The sequence below is a fragment of the Mobula hypostoma genome, chromosome 23, assembly GCF_963921235.1.
Source record: "Mobula hypostoma chromosome 23, sMobHyp1.1, whole genome shotgun sequence".
Taxonomy (NCBI): Eukaryota; Metazoa; Chordata; class Chondrichthyes; order Myliobatiformes; family Myliobatidae; genus Mobula; species Mobula hypostoma.
In genome coordinates this window covers 9,069,440-9,088,514 of record NC_086119.1, presented here as the reverse complement: position 1 = coordinate 9,088,514, position 19,075 = coordinate 9,069,440, and the positions used below count along the sequence as shown (strand labels likewise).

The 19,075-nt window shown below is 44.8% G+C and overlaps 1 protein-coding gene across 2 annotated transcripts in view; it reads left to right on the top strand.

The window, feature by feature from the left end:
• dph1 (diphthamide biosynthesis 1) overlaps positions 1-19,075 on the top strand; it is an 831,546-nt gene that overhangs the window by 452,347 nt on the left and 360,124 nt on the right. For both annotated transcript variants that reach the window (XM_063031915.1, XM_063031914.1), the window contains one exon: positions 10,478-10,632. In XM_063031915.1, the coding sequence (XP_062887985.1) occupies positions 10,478-10,632 (155 nt within the window). The remainder of the gene's footprint in view (positions 1-10,477; positions 10,633-19,075) is intronic.

Below are 19,075 nucleotides of genomic sequence, written 5' to 3'. Positions count from 1 at the left end.
TAGGAACAGCTCCTTCCCCTCCACTGTCAAATTTTTGAATGTTCCGTGAACACTACCTCACTGTATTTGCTCTCATTTTGCAATACTTAGATACTGATTATATACACACACCTATATACAGTATATATGTGAGTGTGGGTGTGTAGTACTGTGCAAAAGTCTTAGGCAAATATATATAGCTAGGGTGCCTAAGCCTTTTGGACGGTTTTGTATTTGACAATGTGGAGTGGAGAGGGAGTTTGTAAATCTGACTGGAGCGAAGGATGTTGGGAAAGGTGAGGATAAAGATGCGGGAGGGGTGTGGAACAGATGGCAGAGTAGGAATGCCAGGGGTGGGGTTGGCACGGGTGCAGACACACTCAGCCCTGAGACATCAGGCAAGGTCATTTGATTCCAGATAATTGGTTTATTGATCATTACAGAATGTCTCTCTGGTGCTTCCAACTCCCCCCCTCTCCTTTCCCCTTTTCCCAACCATAATTCTCCTCGCCCTGCCCTCTTCCCACTCTGAATCCCCAACAGAGACCCATGTCAGAATCAGGTTTACCATCACTCACATGTCATGAAATTTGTTTTTATTTTGTGTGGTAGCAGTACAGTGTAATACATAAAATTACAGAACTGTGCAAAAGTCTTATGAAGCCTAGATATATATATGTGTGTGTGTGTGTGTGTGTGTGTGTGTGTGTGAGAGTGTGCGTGCGCGCGCGCTGAAGACTTTTGCAGGTACTGTGTATATTATATATATATTTCTTATTGTAATTTATAGTATATTTATGTATTGCACTGTACTGCTGCCAGAAAACACCACATTTCATGACATATGTCAGTGATAATGAATCTAATTCTGATTTTGATTCAAGAAAATTCTTCTCTTTTCCCACTAGATATTATCCAATTATCTTTTACCATTGACTACAATGCCTGTGGTTGATTGCCCTTAAGGTTCAGGATTCCAACCCAGCTCTCATTCCTCCCCATCCCAACCACCGTCTGAAGAGTTATGAATCCACAGAACACTCTTCCCTCGAGGACTGTCAATATGAGGTAGATAAAGCAGTATTACGATAGCATTTGACTAGTTCACCACATTAGGCACCATTGTTTCTACCTTACTACTCCCCCAGCCGATGTGGGCACCATTTCCAGGCAATTATTGAATTCCTCAGATGCCATATTGAGGTGGGCAGGTTGCATTGGTAAAGTGGCACCCTGCTGAGAGAGAAGCGTGAAAACGCACTCACTGGAAATGTTTTTTTAATAAGGAACAAATATTTTTTATATCAAATTTTGAATATCTGTGGGCGCAGTAATGATTTTCAACTAGGTTTGTGTAGAGGAAGTGGAAAAGAAAATCTCGTTTTAAGAAAATCTGGTTTTAAATAAATGCAAAGCAGAGCATCTACAAAGTACAAGAGCTACTTCTTGTGATCCTTTGCGATCTCTAAATTAAAACCAGTCGTTTGCATTCACACTCACACACACACACTCACTCTCATACGTGCACACACACACACACACACTCACAAACCAAGCACACACAGACACACACACACTCACACACACACTCTCACACACACACACACACACTCACACACACACTCTCTCACACACACACACACACTCACACACACACTCTCACACACTCACACACACACACACACACACTCTCTCTCACACACACACACACTCACACACACACTCTCACACACACACACACACTCACACACACACTCTCACACACACACACACACTCACACACACACACCACGCACGCACAGATACACACAAACACGCAAGCACATGCATTGACCCACACAAAAAATGCATGTATGCACAGATACACACACACACACACAGACATATAGACATCAATGGTTAGAGTTTGGATGGAAATACAGGAATTTGCAGAGACAATCCAGTGAAATGACATCTGGACTAAATCTGAACACCTTGAGTCATATCGTTTTACAACCTTCTGTAGGAAAATATTGTTGATCACAGATGTAAAGTTATTAGGTGAGAATAGAATCTATTTATTGGGAAAATAGCCCATAGTGTGAACAAGACTTTACTAACTTCTGAATGGAAGCACAAGAGTCTGCAGATGATGGAATCTGGAGCTAAAGACAAGCTGTTGGAGGAACTCAGTCAGTCAGGCGTACTTGCAGAGGGAAATAATTGATATTTTGGGTCAGGACCCTTCATCTGGCCCCTTCAAAGTCAACGGTTCATTTCCCTCCACAAATGCTGCCTGTCTCTCCTGAGTTTGTCTTTTTGCTCCTAACATATGAATGCCTAGCTTTGACTTGAAGGTTATTGTTCATCTATTTCTTTCCTGTCAGGTCCTTCCAAAATTCTCAATACCTCAACCAAACCACCTCTCATACCAGGAATGCAGATCTAGTTTGTCCAATCTGTCTTTGTGACACAGTGCAGTGATGTAGCAGTTAGTGTAAAGCTTTACAGTGCCAGCATTTAATGATGGAGGTTCAATTCCCACTGCTGTTTGTAAGGAGCTTATATGTTCTCCCCGTGAACCAGCAGTACATACTTAAGAAGAACTGGTAATTGTACTTAAAAGTATGAATATTTGGGATGGAAAAAGACTAGTGAAACCTCGGTTGAAATGCCTGCACAGTTAATATAACGCTCACAGTGCCAGTGACCTGGGTTCAATTCCCACTGCTGCCTTAAAGGAGTTTGTTTGTTCTCTCTGTGAGTCTTCTCCGGGTGCTCTGGTTTCCTCCCACAATCCAAGGATGTACAAGTTAGGAGATTAATTGGTCACAAAGGTGTAATTGGGCAGCTTGGGTTCATTTGGACGGAAGGCCCTGTTACCTTGCTATATCTCTGCACTATCACCGATCAGGGTTTGAATTCCCGTCACAGCCTGTACGAAGTTTGTACGTTCTCCCTGTGGCTGCATGGGCTTCCTCTGGGTGCTCTGGTTTCCTCTCATGTATGGGTTAGTAAGCTAATTGATCACATGGGTGTAATCGGCAGAATGGCTCGTTGAGCTAGGACCTGTTACAGGGCTGCATCTCTGAATAAAAATAAAAGGGAGACCTTAGAGAGGAATATTTTCTTTCATACAGTTGCAACATACTTCACTGCCTTCCTTTATCTCTCAAGGATTCTGTTCTAATATCTGTAGAAGGTCATATAATTGCCAGTGGAGGGAGAAGGGAGAAAGAGTGCATCCTGAGGTGCTGGCTGGGGCACAGCAGAGTACTGACTTTGTCGGCTCTGTCCTTCACCACTCAGCCTCTTGCTCAGACAGCTCCTTATGAAGTTTCATTAAATGCAGATGGCAGGCAGGCAGGCAGAGAGAAGCAGCTGCTTCTGTGTGAAGGTTACTGACCTCACACGTCTGTAGTTTTGAACTTCATTCCTCTCCCACCAATCGGGAATTTTTTCTTTTACAAGTACGTTAGGTAGCGGGGAGCATTGAAGCAGCTTACACTGACCTCTGCCATCTTTGCTTCGCATTCAGCACAGACCAAAGGGGATTATGGATTCCTGTCTTCTGACAGCTCCTAAGCATCCGAAGTGAAATGCACTGCAGCAGCTTCAAAGTATTTCCCAGTGGGGCTGGGTCCACAGTGCAGGCACTGCCCTCAATCCTGACACGAACTTTTGCAGTTCTCTCCCGGAGAGACTATGAGGCTAGACTGAAAATGTCACACTGTCGTAGGGAACACGGGCAAAGATTGGGTTGTACCTTGGCGGAATTACGGATACATGCGTTCCAGAGCTGGGCGGAGGGAGAAATTACATCTCACCGCAGCCGACGGTTTTAAATCATGGTTACTCATAACAGAGAAAATGCAGAAGGCGATTTTTGCAGAGCAAGATCCCAAAATGGGGATGTGATAAATGACTCTGCAATCTAATTAATGATTCCCACATTCCAAAGACATATGGGTTAGTAGGTTAATTGGCCACATGGGTGTAATTGGGCAGCGCAGGCTTGTTGGGTCAGGCAGGCCTGTTACTGTGCTGTGTCCCTAAATGAAACAATAAACTTAAAGATTTTCTTTCTGAAGAGTGCCAGAGTAATACGGCACAGATACAGGCCCCTCTGCCCATCTGGTTTATGCCCATCCAAGCTAGTCCTATTTACCAGCATTTGACCCATAGCGTTTTAAACATTTTTTCAGCCATGTACCTGTCCGACTGTCGTTTAGAAGTTGTTAACGTACCTGCCTCAACCCCTTCCTTTGACAGCTCATTCCATATACTGAGTGAAAAAGTTGCCCCTCAAGTTCCTATTAAATCTCTCCCCTCTCACCTCAAACTCATGCCCTCTAGTTCTTGATTCCCCAACCTTGGGAAAGAGATTGGGTGCATTCACCCTAGTTATGCCCTTAATGATTTAATACACCTCTATAAGATCCCCTCTCAGTCACCTACACTCCAAGCAATGTCCAACCTCTCCCTGTAACTTATGACTGCAAGCCCTTGCAACATCCTTGTAAATCTTCACTGCACTCTTTCCAGTTAAACAAGATCTTTCCTGCAGCAGGGTGACCAAAACTGAACACAATGCTTCAGGTGTGATGTGACTGTGATTTTTGTCCATTCTTAACTGATCCTGTGAAAGTCAGTCAAAAAGTCAAAGTGAAGTAATTCCCCAGGGTCTAACGAGGTATTCCTTCGGACCGTGCGGGAGGCAATTGCAGAAATTGCCAGGATCCTAGCAGAGATAATTAAATTATCCTTAGTGGCAGGTGAGGTACCAGAGGATTCAAGGATAGCCAATGTTATTCTGCTATTCAAGAAAGGCTCTAAAAATAAACCAGGAAATTATAGGCCAGTGAGCCTGATACCAGTAGTGGGAAAATTATTCAAAGGTATTCTGAGGGACAGGATATACAAGTATTTGGATTGACATCGACTGATTAAGGATAGTCAGCATGGCTTTGTGCCTGGTAGGTTGTGTCTAACCAATCTTACAGACTTTTTCGAGGAAGTTACTAGGAAAGTTGATGAGGGCAAGGCAGTGAATTCAAAGAGTCAAAGCACATTTATTATCAAAGAATATATAAATTATACACCTTGAGATTTGCCCACTTACAGGCAGCCCCAAAGCAAGGAACCTGAATAACTCAGTTTTAAAAAAAGACCAAAAACCACTGCACAGAGAAAGAGAGAGGAAAAAAATACAAATCATGCAAACCATAGAAGCAAGCCTCAGCTTTCTGAACTAGACTGAGACCCCAGATCTGCTGCCGAAGCAGTTGGAGTAGGACCAAGCCTCGGTCCCAGATTCATCACACCAGCAGGGCAGAAACACACAGCAGCCAGGTCTGTTCACAGCCCTGGTGCTGCGGAGGAAGAATGAGCACTCGCGGGAGAGCGAGCAAAATCAATCTGACCATCACTTCTGTTCCTGAATCTCGGGCTTCCAGTCTGTCTGTGCCAGTGTTTAAATTGTTCAAGCACCAGGTAGTGCCTTGCTCTGGGACCCAGACCACGGCGCCACGTTACACTTCAGCTGCCCAGCCCGAAACCATTGCTTGGCGCAATCCAACCTCGCACCCAGGTTAAAAATCATGCAAACCATAGAAGCAAGGGTAAAAAGGAGGTTCACAAGGATGATTCCAGGAATGAAAGGGTTATCATACGAGGAACGTTTGATGGCTCTGGGTCTGTACTCGCTGGAATTTAGACTCATTCAATTGGGGAGACCGTACAAACTCCTTACAGTGCCGGGAATTGAACTCCAATCACTGGCACTGTGAAGCGTTAATGCTGTGCCAACACCCTGAAGGTGATGGTGAATGCCTATCATCATTGGGAGCCAGCATCTGAGACAGGGTACCTTTTCTGGGGTTGTAGTTGGAGGCTGATGTTGATGAACAAGTTGAGTTATGATTTGCAGATGTAACTGTGAGGCCCTCTCTCTCATATGCCCGGGTGAGCAAGTGAAGAATAATAATAGTAACTTATTTATAAAGCACTTTTCATGGACTTTTTGGGCACCACGGTAGCATAACGGTTAGCATGGCGGTATTACAGCTTGTAGTATTCCAAAGTTTGGAGTTCAGTTCTGGTGCCGTCTTTGCAGAGTCTCTGTACATTCTCTCCTGGGTTTTCCCCAGTGCTCTGGTTTCCTCCCACAGTCCAAAATCATACCAGGTAGGTTAATTGGTCATTGTAAAAATTATCCTCTGATTAGGTTACGGTTAATCGGGTGGCACAGCTTGAAGGGCCAAAAGGGGTTATTCCACGCTGTATCACTAAATAAAATAAAACAATGTCGTTCAAAGTGCTTTACAATGGGTTAAAGTTCAAATGTGAAAATAGAAGACAAAAAGACGTTGGTTAAAAGCAAGGTTAAATGAATAGGTTTTGAGCTGGGGTTTAAAGTGTCGACTGAGATGGCATCCCTTATAGTTTTTGGTATTGAGTTCCACAGTTTAGGAACATAGTTCAAACAAGCTGATCTACCAATTATCTTTTGAGGGAGATTGGTTAAACGTAAGAGAGCAGCGGAAGAAGACCTGAGAGCTTGAGCAGTTGACAATGAATTGGAGTTAAGCCTTTGGGACATCATCTTCTAACCATACCTCACATCAGAATGCACCTTCCTTCTGTGAGGAGTAATTTCAATGCCGATTTTTTTTTCCTATTCCTGCTCATTTTTTACAGCTTTGAACTAAGCTTCCATCTGTGCTGGGCTCAGTATTGATTTGAGCCCTGGCAGTATTTTGTTGGTTTACTAATGCAGTAATGAGGAGTTAAAGGGGCCCTTGATGTTCCACTGTATTGATTAGCCAATCTATTAAGTCCCCTACGTGAGGTCCAAGAAGCACTACAGGGCTGTGTATTCTGTAATGTTAAACCCACAGTGCCAGAGCAGGTCTAGCTTTCTTCATTGCTGTTGTGCCATGTTGCCTTCCATAACCACAGGTTGATCAATTGCTTGCCTGGTTTTCTGTGACCTGATGGCAGAGTCTTAATAAATATCCAAGGTTTTGATGGAGCGGACTGCTGTGAGACTGATCCAGCCCCTCTTCTTCCTTCTTGTATACCGTGGTGAATTAGCCTGCCTCAGGCAGGATCAATCTAGGAACCCAGCATGAATCCAGGTGGAAAGAAAATCAGGCTTTCAATATTTGTTTCTATGTATCTATCTCTCTCTCTATCATCTACCCATCTACCTCCATCTGGTGGCTCGCTACTAGGGTAGTGGTTAGCACAGCGCTTTAGAATACCAGTGACCTGGGTTCAATTCCCACTGCTGTCTGAAAGGAGTTAGTACGTTCTCCCCATGTAGATTTTCTCCGAATGCTCCGGTTTCCTCCCACAGTCCAAAGACATACCAGTTGGTAGGTTAATCGGTCATTGTAAATTGTCCCATGAGTAGGCTAGGGTTAAATTGGGATTTGCTGGGTGGTGTGGCTCGGTCTATTCCACGCTGTGTCTCAATAAACAAATAAATAGATCTATGTGGCGAACAGGCCGTGCCAGCCCAGTGAGTCTGCATGACCCAATTACAGCCCCATGTAATTAACCTGTTGACTCATACGTCTTGGTAATGTGTGACAAACCAGAGCACTGAAGGAAACACATGTGGTCACAGGGAAAACATGCAATCTTCTTGCAGACAGCAGCAGGAATTGAACCCAGGTTACTGGTGTTGTCATAGTTTTATGCTCTGGTGCCGCCCCCACATTTTGCCTTGGCTATATGTGGACATCAGAAAAGGTCTGGTCTCTCAGTTTCATGTCTAGACAGTAAAGTACCCTCCTCCTTCTCATCCCCCCCACTGTGCTTTGAAGGGATCCCTGTAACAATCCCAAAGGTTTAGTCACAAGGCAGACAGCAGGCCCAGATCCTCCACCACTGTAGAACCTTTCTGTAAACCTGTAGACATGAGTGGCTGTAGGTGCAGGAATCTGAAGCAACAAACAATCTGCTGGAGGAACTCTGCTCGACACGCTGAGTTAAGAATGTAGAACAGCACAACACAGTACAGGCCATTCGACCCACAATGTTGTGCCAACCCATTAAACTGCTCCAGGGTCGGTCCCAAGCCCAGCTTAAAAAGAAGCAGGGATGGGCATGGGGCTAGAAACTTCTGTCCTGTTAAAAGCCCAGGGCTTCAGAAATACCAACAGAAGCTTCAACGACCTCATCCCTGGGAGAGGAAGGATACACCAAAAAGATAGGCTGCATCTGGGGACAAGTTGAAACACTGGCCCAGGACAGGGGGACTCTGGCAAGTTACTATTGGCAGCTATACCCCAGTAGGGGTGATGGGATTAAGAAGAAGATAATCTTTTTTTCCTCTTTCTCTGTACACATTGGGGTGGTCTTCATTTTTTTAATTAGACTTTTCTCCATGGAGTGACGGAGGATGAGAGGTGATCTGATAGAGGCGTATATAGATGATAAGAGGCATTGATCGTGTGGCTAGCCAGAGGCTTTTTCCCAGGGTTGAAATGGCTAACATGAGGGGGCTTAGTTTTAAGGTGCTTAGAAGTAGGTACAAAGGAGATGTCAGAGTTAAGTTTTTCACACAGAGAGTGGTGGGTGCGTGGAGTGGCAGCGACAGTGGTAGAGGCGGATACAATAAGGTCTTTTTAAAAGAATCTTAGATAGGTACATGGAGCTTAGAAAAATAAAGGGTTATGTGCTAGGGAAATTCTGCGCAGCTTCTAGAGTAGGTTATGTGGTCAGCACAACATTGTGGACCGAAGGGCCTGTAATGTGCTGTAGATTTCTATGCTGTGTGTTCTAATTGGGTTCTTTAGGGTTTCTTGCTTTACGGCTGCCTGTAAGCAAACAAATCTCAAGGTTGTATAATTTATGCATTCTTTGATAATAACTGTGCTTTAAATCTATAAGGAGCGTTTGATGGCTCTAGACCTGTACTCGCCCGAGTTTACAAGAATGGGGTGGGCAGGTTTTCGTGGAAACCTACCAAATACTGAAAGGCCTAGATAGAGTGGAGAGGGTGTTTCCAACAGTGTGAGGGCCCAGGAGCAGAGGGCACAGCCTCAGAACAGAAGGACCTCCCTTTAGAATAGAGATGAGGTGAAGTTTCTTTAGCCAGACGTAGTGAATCTGTGGAATTCATTGGCACAGATGGCTGTGGAGGTCAAGTTATTGGATATATTTACAGCAGAGTTTGATAGGTTCTTGATGAATAAGGGCATCCAAGGTTAGTGGGAGAAGGCAGGAGAATGGGGTTGAGAGGGATAACAAATCAGCCATGATAGAATGGCGGAGCAGGTTTGATGGGCAGAGTGGCCTAATTCTACTCCCATTCCTTAAGGTCTAAGTTGCTTTCTTGCCACTGAAGCAAGACCCCAAGGTATTGGAATGGGGCTGAGGAAGCAGCAGTGTTTAATTTATAGTAACTAAATGCAGTCTGACCTGACCTTTGCAGATTTAATCACATTCACTCTAATGGGATGTGAACAGGAAAGCACTCCAACTAATCACTTCTGATGTAAAAAATACCAGCCACATATCCATTGGTTGAAGGAACACAAAATGAGAGACATTCCTCACAATGAATTAGGCATGGAACAAAGACATGTACATAAACACACCAAACTCTGCAGGTGCTGGAATTCTTGAGCAATACTCGCACAAAGTGCTGGAGGGTCTCGGCAGGTCAGGCAGCATCTGTGGAGGGAAATAAACAGCCGGCGATTCAGGCTGACACCCATTATCAGGACTGGAAAGGAAGGGAGACAAAGCCAAAATAAGGAGGGTGAGGAAGACAAGCTGGCAGGTGGGTAGGAGGGGGGGCGATGAAGTCAGAAGCTGGGAGGTAATAAGCTTAAGAAGAAGGAATCTGATAGGAAAGGACAGTGGACCATGGAAGGAGGAGGGGCACCAGACAGAGGTGATGGGAAGGGACAGCTGACAAGTGTCACCATGCTTACAACATCAGCGTAACATGCCCACAACTCACTGTTTCTAATCTGTACATCTTTGGAATGTGGGAGAAAACCGGACCATCTAGAGGAATCCCGTGCATTCACAGGGAGAGTGTACAAACTCCTTATGACGGGAATTGAATCCCGATCACTGGCTCTGTAAAGCACTATGCTACCATGCGGCCCTCTTTTGCACCATTCAGTTGTTCTTGCGCTTATTGCTGTATTTATTGTTTCTATCTGTACTGCTTACTCACAGAAACAAGGAATTTCATTGGACCCTGGTGTATATGGCAATAAACTCAACAAATAAAACTGCTGAAGGTCAGATCTTTGCAATGATGCTCCCTGCAGTAACAAGCAATCTGCTGGAGGAAGGCAGCAGGTCAAGCAGTATGGTCCTGGTGCAGGGTTTTGACCTGAAATGCCAGTAATTCCTTCCCCCACCCCCACCGCCCCCACGGACACTGCTCAGTCCAGAGCTCCCCCAGCAGACTGTGCGTTGTTCTGGGTTCCAGCATCCAGCCCCTTGTGTCTCTGCCGTCGTACTCACCCGCTGTTCCTCTTCCTTCCAGTTCCAATCGACGCCACGGCCGGAATAAAGATGCTCTATGTGTTCGTGGATATCAAGATCGACAGCACGCACTTTGTCGAGACGGTTCACTTCAATTTCCCCCGGGGCTCGGCCCTGGCCCTAGTCAGCACCATCCAGTTTGTGGCAGCACTGCAGGTGAGCGAGCTCCACGGCTACTCCAGCAGAACCTCGGTTACATAGAACAGTACTGCACAATACAGGCCCTGCGGCCCTCAATGTTCTGCCAACCCTTTTAACCTAGTCTAAGGTCAATCTAACCCTTCCCTCCCCCTTAGCTCTCCAATTTTCTTTCATCCATGTGCCCATCTAATAGTTTCTTAAATGTCCCTAATGTATTTGCCTCTGCCACTACCCCACTACCACACATCCACCATTCTCTATGTAAAGAACTTATCTCTGACATCCCAGCTGTACTTTCCTCCAATCACCTTAAATATTTATTTATTTAATGATACCGCATGGAATAGCTGCCATAAAGTCACCAAATTTCACAACATACGCTGGTGATGTTAACCCTGATTTCTGATTCTGATTCTGAGCCAGGCCACCCCAGCAATCCCCAACAAACCTGAGTAACCCTAACCTAATCACAGGACAATTTACAATGACCACTAAATCAACCCCAGTACGTCTTTGGACTCTGGGAGGATACCAGAGGACTTGGAGAAAACCACAGGAAGAATGAAGAGAGACTCCTTACAGAACTGCACTGGAATGCAACTGTAAACTCTGGAGCACCCCGAGATATAATAGCGTTGTGAACCCGCTACACTGCCTTGGCACCCCTCAGATTAGCCATTTCTGTCTGGGAAAAAGTCTCTGGTTGTCCTCTCGATCTATGCCTCTTATCATCCATTACACCTCTGTCATGTCATCTATCATCCTCCTATGCCCCAAGAGGAAAGCCCTAGCTCATTCAATCTTATAAACTGCTCCCTTGGGATTGAGGATTACATTGCTTCTACCTTGGCCTGAGGGACCTGAGGTGGCCAGTGTGGGAACTGCAGGTTCTTTAATGGACGGGGCAGTATGGTCGTGTAGCAGTTAGTGCAGTCGCTTTAAAACGCCGGCTATGAGATCTGGGTTAATTTCCCGCTGCTCTCTGTAAGGAGTTTGTACCTTCTGTCTGTGACCATGTGGGTTCAAACACATGTACAGACTTGGATGAGTATATTGTGGGCATCCTATGTTGGCATTGGAAGCATGGCCACACTTGTGGGCTGCTCCTCCCAGCACATCTCAGACTGTGATGGTCGATGACATAAATGATACATTTCACTGTATATTTCATTGTACATGTGACAAATAAAGTTAATCCTTAAAGGAAGGTGTGTGGTTTGTGAGATAGTGCACTCTTTCTGCCATTTATATGGAACTGGAATTGGTTTATATTGTCACACGTACCCGAAATACTGTGAAAAGCTTGTCTTGCTTACTGTTCATACAGATCAGATCATTACACAGTGCTTGGTCGTAGTAGAGGCTAAAATAATAATAACTGAATGCAGAATAAAGTGCAACAGCTACAGAGAAAGTGCAGAGCAAACAGACAATAAAGTGCAAGATCATAATGAGGTGGATTGTGAACTCAAGAGTCCATCTTATCGTGCCAGGGAACCGTTCAATAGTTTTATAACAGTGGGGTAAGAACTGCCCTTGAGCTTTGGTGGTACATGCTTTTGAACTTCTGTATCTTCTGCCTGAAGGGAGAGAGTTGAGTTTGTGTATGTCTGATGCATCAACTTGATGTGTGCAGTAACATCCTGAATTCCTCTTCTCCACTTCGGACAGCCACGGGCCACAGGCTGCCAGGAGTTAATGGGGTTGTCACACTTCCTTCAACACATCCTTGAATCTCCACCTGACAGAGCTCGGATTAGAGCGTCTGTTTTGGGAGTTGAGCGAGAGATGTAGCCTGTTTGTAGTCCATGGAGTGTAACTGAGACCTTGTTACAGGGATATTGGTCCAGGACAGGGGTTGCCAACCTGGGGTCTGTGGATCCCTTGGTTATTGGTAGCAGTCCATAGCATAATAAAGGCTGGGAACCCCTGGTCTAGTGGAAGACGCTGATGTTGGTTTGCTTGTTTGTTTCTTTGTTTGTTTATTTATTTAGAATACAGCACAGAATAGGCCCTTCCAACACAACAAGCCCAGCAACCCACCTACTCAACACTAGCCTAATCACACGACAATTCACAATGACCAATTAACCTACTAACCAATACTTGGCTTTGCAACAAAGTTTGCGGATGATACGAAGATAGGTGGAGGGGTAGGTAATGCTGAGGAAGCAATGTGATTGCAGCAGGACTTAAACAAATTGGAGGAATGGGCAAAAAAAGTGGCAGATGGAATACATTGTTGGGAAATGTACGATAATGTATTTTGGTAAAAGGAACGATAGTGCAGAGTATTATCTAAACGGGGAGAAGGTTCAAACATCAGAGGTGCAGAGGGACTTAGGAATCCTCGTGCAAGACTCCCAGTAGGTTAATTTACATGTTGAGTCTGTGGGAAAAAAAGGTAAATGTAATATTGGCATTTATTTCAAGGGGGATAGAAAGTAAAAGCAAGGAGATAATGCTGAAGCTTTATAAGACACTAGTCAGGCTGCACTTGGAGTATTGTCAGCAGTATTGGGCTCCATATCTCAGAAAGGATGTGTTGTCATTGGAGAGAGTCCAGAGGAGGTTCACGAGAGTGATTCTGGGAATGAAGGGGTTAACATATGAGGAGTGTTTGGCAGCTTTAGGCCTGTACTCGCTGGAATTTAGAAGAATGTGTGGGGATCTCATTGAAACCTACTAAATGTTGAAAGGACTAGATAGGGTGGATATGGAGAGGATGTTTCCTGTGGCGGGGGTGTCCAGAACAAGAGGGCACAGCCTCAAAATTGAGGGGCAACCTTTTAGAACAGAGGTAAGGAAGAATTTTTTTAGTCAGGGAGTAGTAAACTTGTGGAACGCTCTGCCACAGACTGCGGTGGATGCCAAGTCTGTGCATATATTCAAGGTGGAAGTTGATTATTTTCTGTTCGGTCAGGGCATCAAAGGATATGGCGAGAAGGCAGGTGTATGGGGTTGAGTGGGATCCAGGTTCAGCCATGATGGAATGGCAGAGCAGACTCGATGGGCTGAATGGGCTAATTCTGCTCCTATGTCTTATGGTATTTGGACTGTGGGAGGAAACCTGAGCACCTGGAGGAAACCCATGTGCTCACGGGGAGAGGCTACAAACTCCTTACAGAAGGTATTAACCTTCGAAACCTGGAAGCCCCCAAGCTGTAATAGTGTCACGCTAACCACTACATTACTGGAGAACTCAGAACAGGTTCAGGCCCTTCAGCCCTCGATGTCTGTGCTGTACGTGATGCCAAATTGAGCTGTGTTGTTTCTGCCTGTACATCAATCACATCCCTTCACCCTGAATATTCATGAGTGTGTCTAAAAGCCTCTTACTGTTGTATCTACTTCCACCATCACCCCTGGCAACCCACTTTAGGGAGCCTACCATCCTCCAGGTAAAAAGCTTTCCCTGCACATCTCCTTTAAACTTCCCCCATCACCTTAAATGCATGTTGTCTACTATTTGACATTTCTACCCAATTCTGACAACCTACCCTATTTATGCCTACCTTATTTACCCAATAAACATCGATCAGATCTCCCTTGGCGTCTGATAGTTCACAAAAACAGCCCGAGCTTGTCCAGCCTCTCCTGTTAGCTCATGAACTTTAATCCAGACACCATTCTCGTAAACTTAACAATTTAAGACATGTCAGAAAATTTGACCCATCAAGTCTTTTCCACCACTCATTCATGGTTGATTTATTATCACTCTCAACCCCATTCTCCTGCCTTCTGCCTGTAATCCTTGACTGCCTTACTAATTAAAAACCTATCAACCTTCACTTTAAAAAAAATACCCCCAAGACTTGACCTCCACAGCCGTCTGTGGCAATGAATTCCACAGGCTCACCATCCTCTGGCGAAAGAAATTCTGCCTGATCTCTATTCTAATAGATATTCTGAGGCTGTGCACTTTGGCCCCACTCTCCCACAATTAATACACCTTTCCAAATCTTCCACAGGCTTCCTGTAATAGGGTGAACAGAACTGTACGCAATTCCTCAAGTGAATTTGGAGGATTTTGTGGAGACAGTTTGAAGATACGATGAAAATACTTTCCTAAATCTCTCCCTGCACAAAACCCATTTTGACACCAGCATTACCCTATGTAAGTAACCCCACCACAGCAGCAGCTTTTCCCCACACTAAACTCACCGTCCCTCCAGCATTATGTCGTATCGACCTCGGAAATCTGGCCTCCCTGTCCTGTTTCCTGTGTACCCTCACCCTGACTCTCAAACAATGCCACCCACTGCACCATAACCCTATGGTATCCAGAGACTGATCACCCAGCTCCCTCTGAAAACCTTGGGATTTTCCACCTTCTGATTCCTAAGTTGCTGCATCCAATGTACATGAGGAAGCGAGGAGCAGGGGAGGTTTATGGTGCATCATTGTCATGGGTACCTGATATGGACGTTATCTGCTAAAGCCACAAAGTTACAACGTTCTGTTCTCAGTGCCAACGCTATCTCGAACTCATTACAAGGCACCCTGAGAGAAGATCACAGTGAGTTAGTGCAGGCGGAATTCCACTTTCTAAACTCCCTCCTTCCTCCCATTCTCCTTAGTTCAAACAAACCTAGTGTTGTCTGTAAAACAAAGACTACTCTTGTTTTATTTATAAATTGGGAACTTGACACCTTTCCGATAAATGTGAGTGGGAAGAGGTTGAAGCATCCAGTACCTGGGGCAGCCTTGCAGCATCTCTCAGTCTAAACCATTTTTAAAAAGTATACTGTCTGACTATTTGATCAAATGCTTCAATAATTGATGACCAACATGAAAGATTTGTTACAGCACAATTCTGCCTGCCCCTCAGCTTTCTCTGTACAATTCTCATAGCCTTGTGCAATAATTCACTGGGTTTAAACAACCTAGCCTGACTTTTGCCAATACCAGATTCAAATTCAGAGTTATTTATCACATGTACATTAAAACATACAGTGAAATGTGCATTTGTGTACAACGCTTCCTCTAATTTTATTTACAGCTGCACATACCAACCTTGCTCTATGCAGGAAACTGGGTGGCACTAGGTTTTTTTTTGTAATATGCATTCTGTGAATATTTAGAATGAAAACTGAAAAAGCACATACTTTATTTATTAATCGAAGGATATAATGACATACAGTACAACAAAGAAAATGTTGAGTGTTTCGTAAACTTTTCTAGCTGCGTTCAGTTCCAGCTGTGCGGCAACAAAGGCTACGTATGTGCGCGGTGGCATTTCAGTTACTGTGCGGCCATGCACCTGAGCAGCATAGAAGGAACAGTGTTTGCGTTAACAACCAACATGCCCAAGGATGTGCTGGGGAAACAGCGTAAGTATCACCACATATTGCCAGGATAGCATGCCCAACATGCTTAGCAGAACAAAACAGAATATACCAAGTGATAAAGCAACATCGGCAAAACAACACCCCTTCCACCCACCCTCCCACCCACTCATGGATGAACACAGTCCTCTAACTCCAGGGCAGGCCGTCTTCAGACTCTGGCCTCCAGCAAACTCGTGGATATTCAGAAATTGTGCTTTTGACTACCCTTGCGGATTCGCAGAGATTCACAGACTCTGAAGTTGGACCTTAACCTTTGGACTTCTGGTCAACATTTGGACTTTAGTCTTCAGTATCGACCCAGGACTCACCGATGACAACAAATGAAAAACATTAACAAGGACTCATACTCCAGACTCACCAATGACGGGACCTGAACTCTGGTCTTATTGCTTCACAACGCTAGCGGGTCTCTGTCTCCTGCCTGCACGGAACTCTGACACCGACCCGGAGGGTGGGGGGTTGGGGTTGGGCAGAGATGGTGGGGGCGAGTGCACCAGCCCTCGTTAAAGCCCTCCTATAAGAATAGTTATTAATAGATACAAAACAGAATGCAGAATATAGTAAACAGGAGAAATTCTGCAGATACTGGAAATCCAAGGCAACACACACAAAATGCTGGAGGAACTCAGCAGGTCAGGCAGCATCTATGGGGGGGAAATGAATAATTACTCATATTTGTGAGTAATTACTAATTATTATGAATAATGGATGTATAATTTATACATTCTTTGATAATAAATGTATTTGAATCTTGAATCTTGAAATTTGAACAGTCGATGTTTCAGGCCAAGATTCTTATCTGGATTAAAGTATTATATTTACAGAGAAAGTGCAGTGCCAGTACAGTATTCACATAAAGTTCAAGGACCATGAAGACCTACATTGTAAGATCAAAGTTCAAAGTAAAATTTATCATCAGTGTATATACATGTCACCACATACAACCCTGAGATTCTTTTTCACACAGAGCTTCTCAGCAAACCTACAGAGCAGTAATTGTAAACAGGCTGCAGTGGATGACCATGATGTCTTCTGCGCCTTGCCATACGCTTCACTCTCCATGAACTGCTACAGAGCTGTTGGATCTCACTGCAGATCTCATCTGCCCAGAGCTGACTTTGCGTGCTTGGACTGGCATGTCCCCATCCCAGCGAGGTATGAGGCTGCCTGCTACCCTCTCCTGCTTTAGCCCGACTGTCGAAGAGGTGTGTGCTGGGGTGTTGCCGCCATGGCGTGCAGACAGCTACTTGGAGCCGCAGCTGAGAGCTGAGTGTCCGGTGGGGACCAAAGATGAGTGAACTGCCCCGGAATGGACACAAATAGCCCCTTCACCAGAGGTACTACCCCTCCCAGGACACCCCATACACCCCCAGACCCCAGAGAGCAGCTACAGGAGCATGAAAACACATACTTAACGCTTTAGAAACAGCTTCTTCTCCTCCACCATCAGATTCTGGAGTGATCCATGAACACTACCCCAGGATTCTGCTTTTTTTTCCACTACTTTATTTATTTATGTACGTACTGTATATATATTTCTTAATATAACTTCTTGTAATTTCCTTTGTCTTGCACTGTACTGCTGCTGCAAAACAACACCTTTCATGACATATATCAGTGATGATAAACCTGACTCTGAGGAATATCTCCTTAGCTAAGCTATTAAACAGCTGTAATTTTAAGGACTTATATTGTGTGTCTTTGGCCTTCTCTGCTCCAGATAACAGCCCCAGCCTGTTCCCCAGTAGTGACTGCTTTCTTCTGCCTCAGTTTCTTGCCCTGGCCCCTTTTTATTCCTGCTCCCTATTGAACTCTTAAAGACATTTTGATGTTCAGACATTTGCCGGAGTGCAGTTGAAACGCCTGCCCTCTGGATAGAGTTGGAGGTTAGCCAGTCATTAGATAGATTGAGCTTCTTCTCGTCGTGTTCGGAAGTGGTTCCAAGTGGGGTCAATGCCTTTCATCATGAAGCAGTAAGACTACAGCGGTGGTGTAACAGTAACTGAGCAAACCTGCTGCAGAGTAGCGGCAGCGATCTGGGAGGCTGGGGTCTGAAACAGCTCCTCCTTTGCACACCAGGACCCCGACCATCCTGCTCACTGCGGAATGACACACTGATATATTGCCTAGACAAGTTTAAACTGACCTTATTGAGCGGAAAGCTGGAGAGACGAATGAGTATTTCTCAAAACTCGCCTGGTGATGTTGGACATTTATCAACTGTCTACTTTGTATCTTGATGAAGTCTATTATTCTTATGCTTTATTTGACAGGTGATAATTTGGAGGTTATCCCACTGATGTAGAATAGGCTCATACTTATTAGTGAACGCTGTAGTTTCAAAGACAAAAGATTAGCTTTATTTGTCACGTGCAAATCGAAACATCAAAACATACAGTGAAATGCGTCATTGTGTGTCTGAGAATTTTGCTGCGGGCAGCTGCCAGCGACACCGTGCTTACGGCACCAACAGAGCGTGCCCACAAGTCGCAGTACCTAACCCTAACGTATGTCTTTGGAGTGAGAGGGGAAACCAGAGAACATATAGAATAGTACAGCACAGTACAGGCCCTTCGGCCCACAATGTTGTGCCGACCCTCAAACCCTGCCTCCCATATAAGCCTCCACCTTAGATTCCAGAGGAAATTTAGAGGAAACCCGTGCAGTCACAGGGAGGAAGAAAAACTCCTGACAGAGAGTGGCGGGAATTGGTGATCTCTGGTGCTACGCTACTGTGCTGCCCTGCTACACTACTATAGGATATAAAAGCAGAATTTGGCCATTCGGCCTGTCAAGTCTGCTTCACCATTCCTTCATGGCTGATCTATTATACCTCTCAACCCCATTCTCCTACCTTCTCCCCTTACCCCTTGATGCCCTTACTGATCAAGAACCGATCAACCTCCGCTCTCATTATGCCCAATGACTTGGCCTCCACGGTGTCTGTAGCAATGATTTGCACGGATTCATCACCCTCTGAGTAAAGAAGTTCTTCCTCAACCCTATTCTAAAGGGACATCCTTCTCTTCTGGCGTACCATTTGTAGCTAATTAGAGCTGAATTATAGGGCAGTTATTAATTCTTTCCCACGACTAATGCCATCCCTG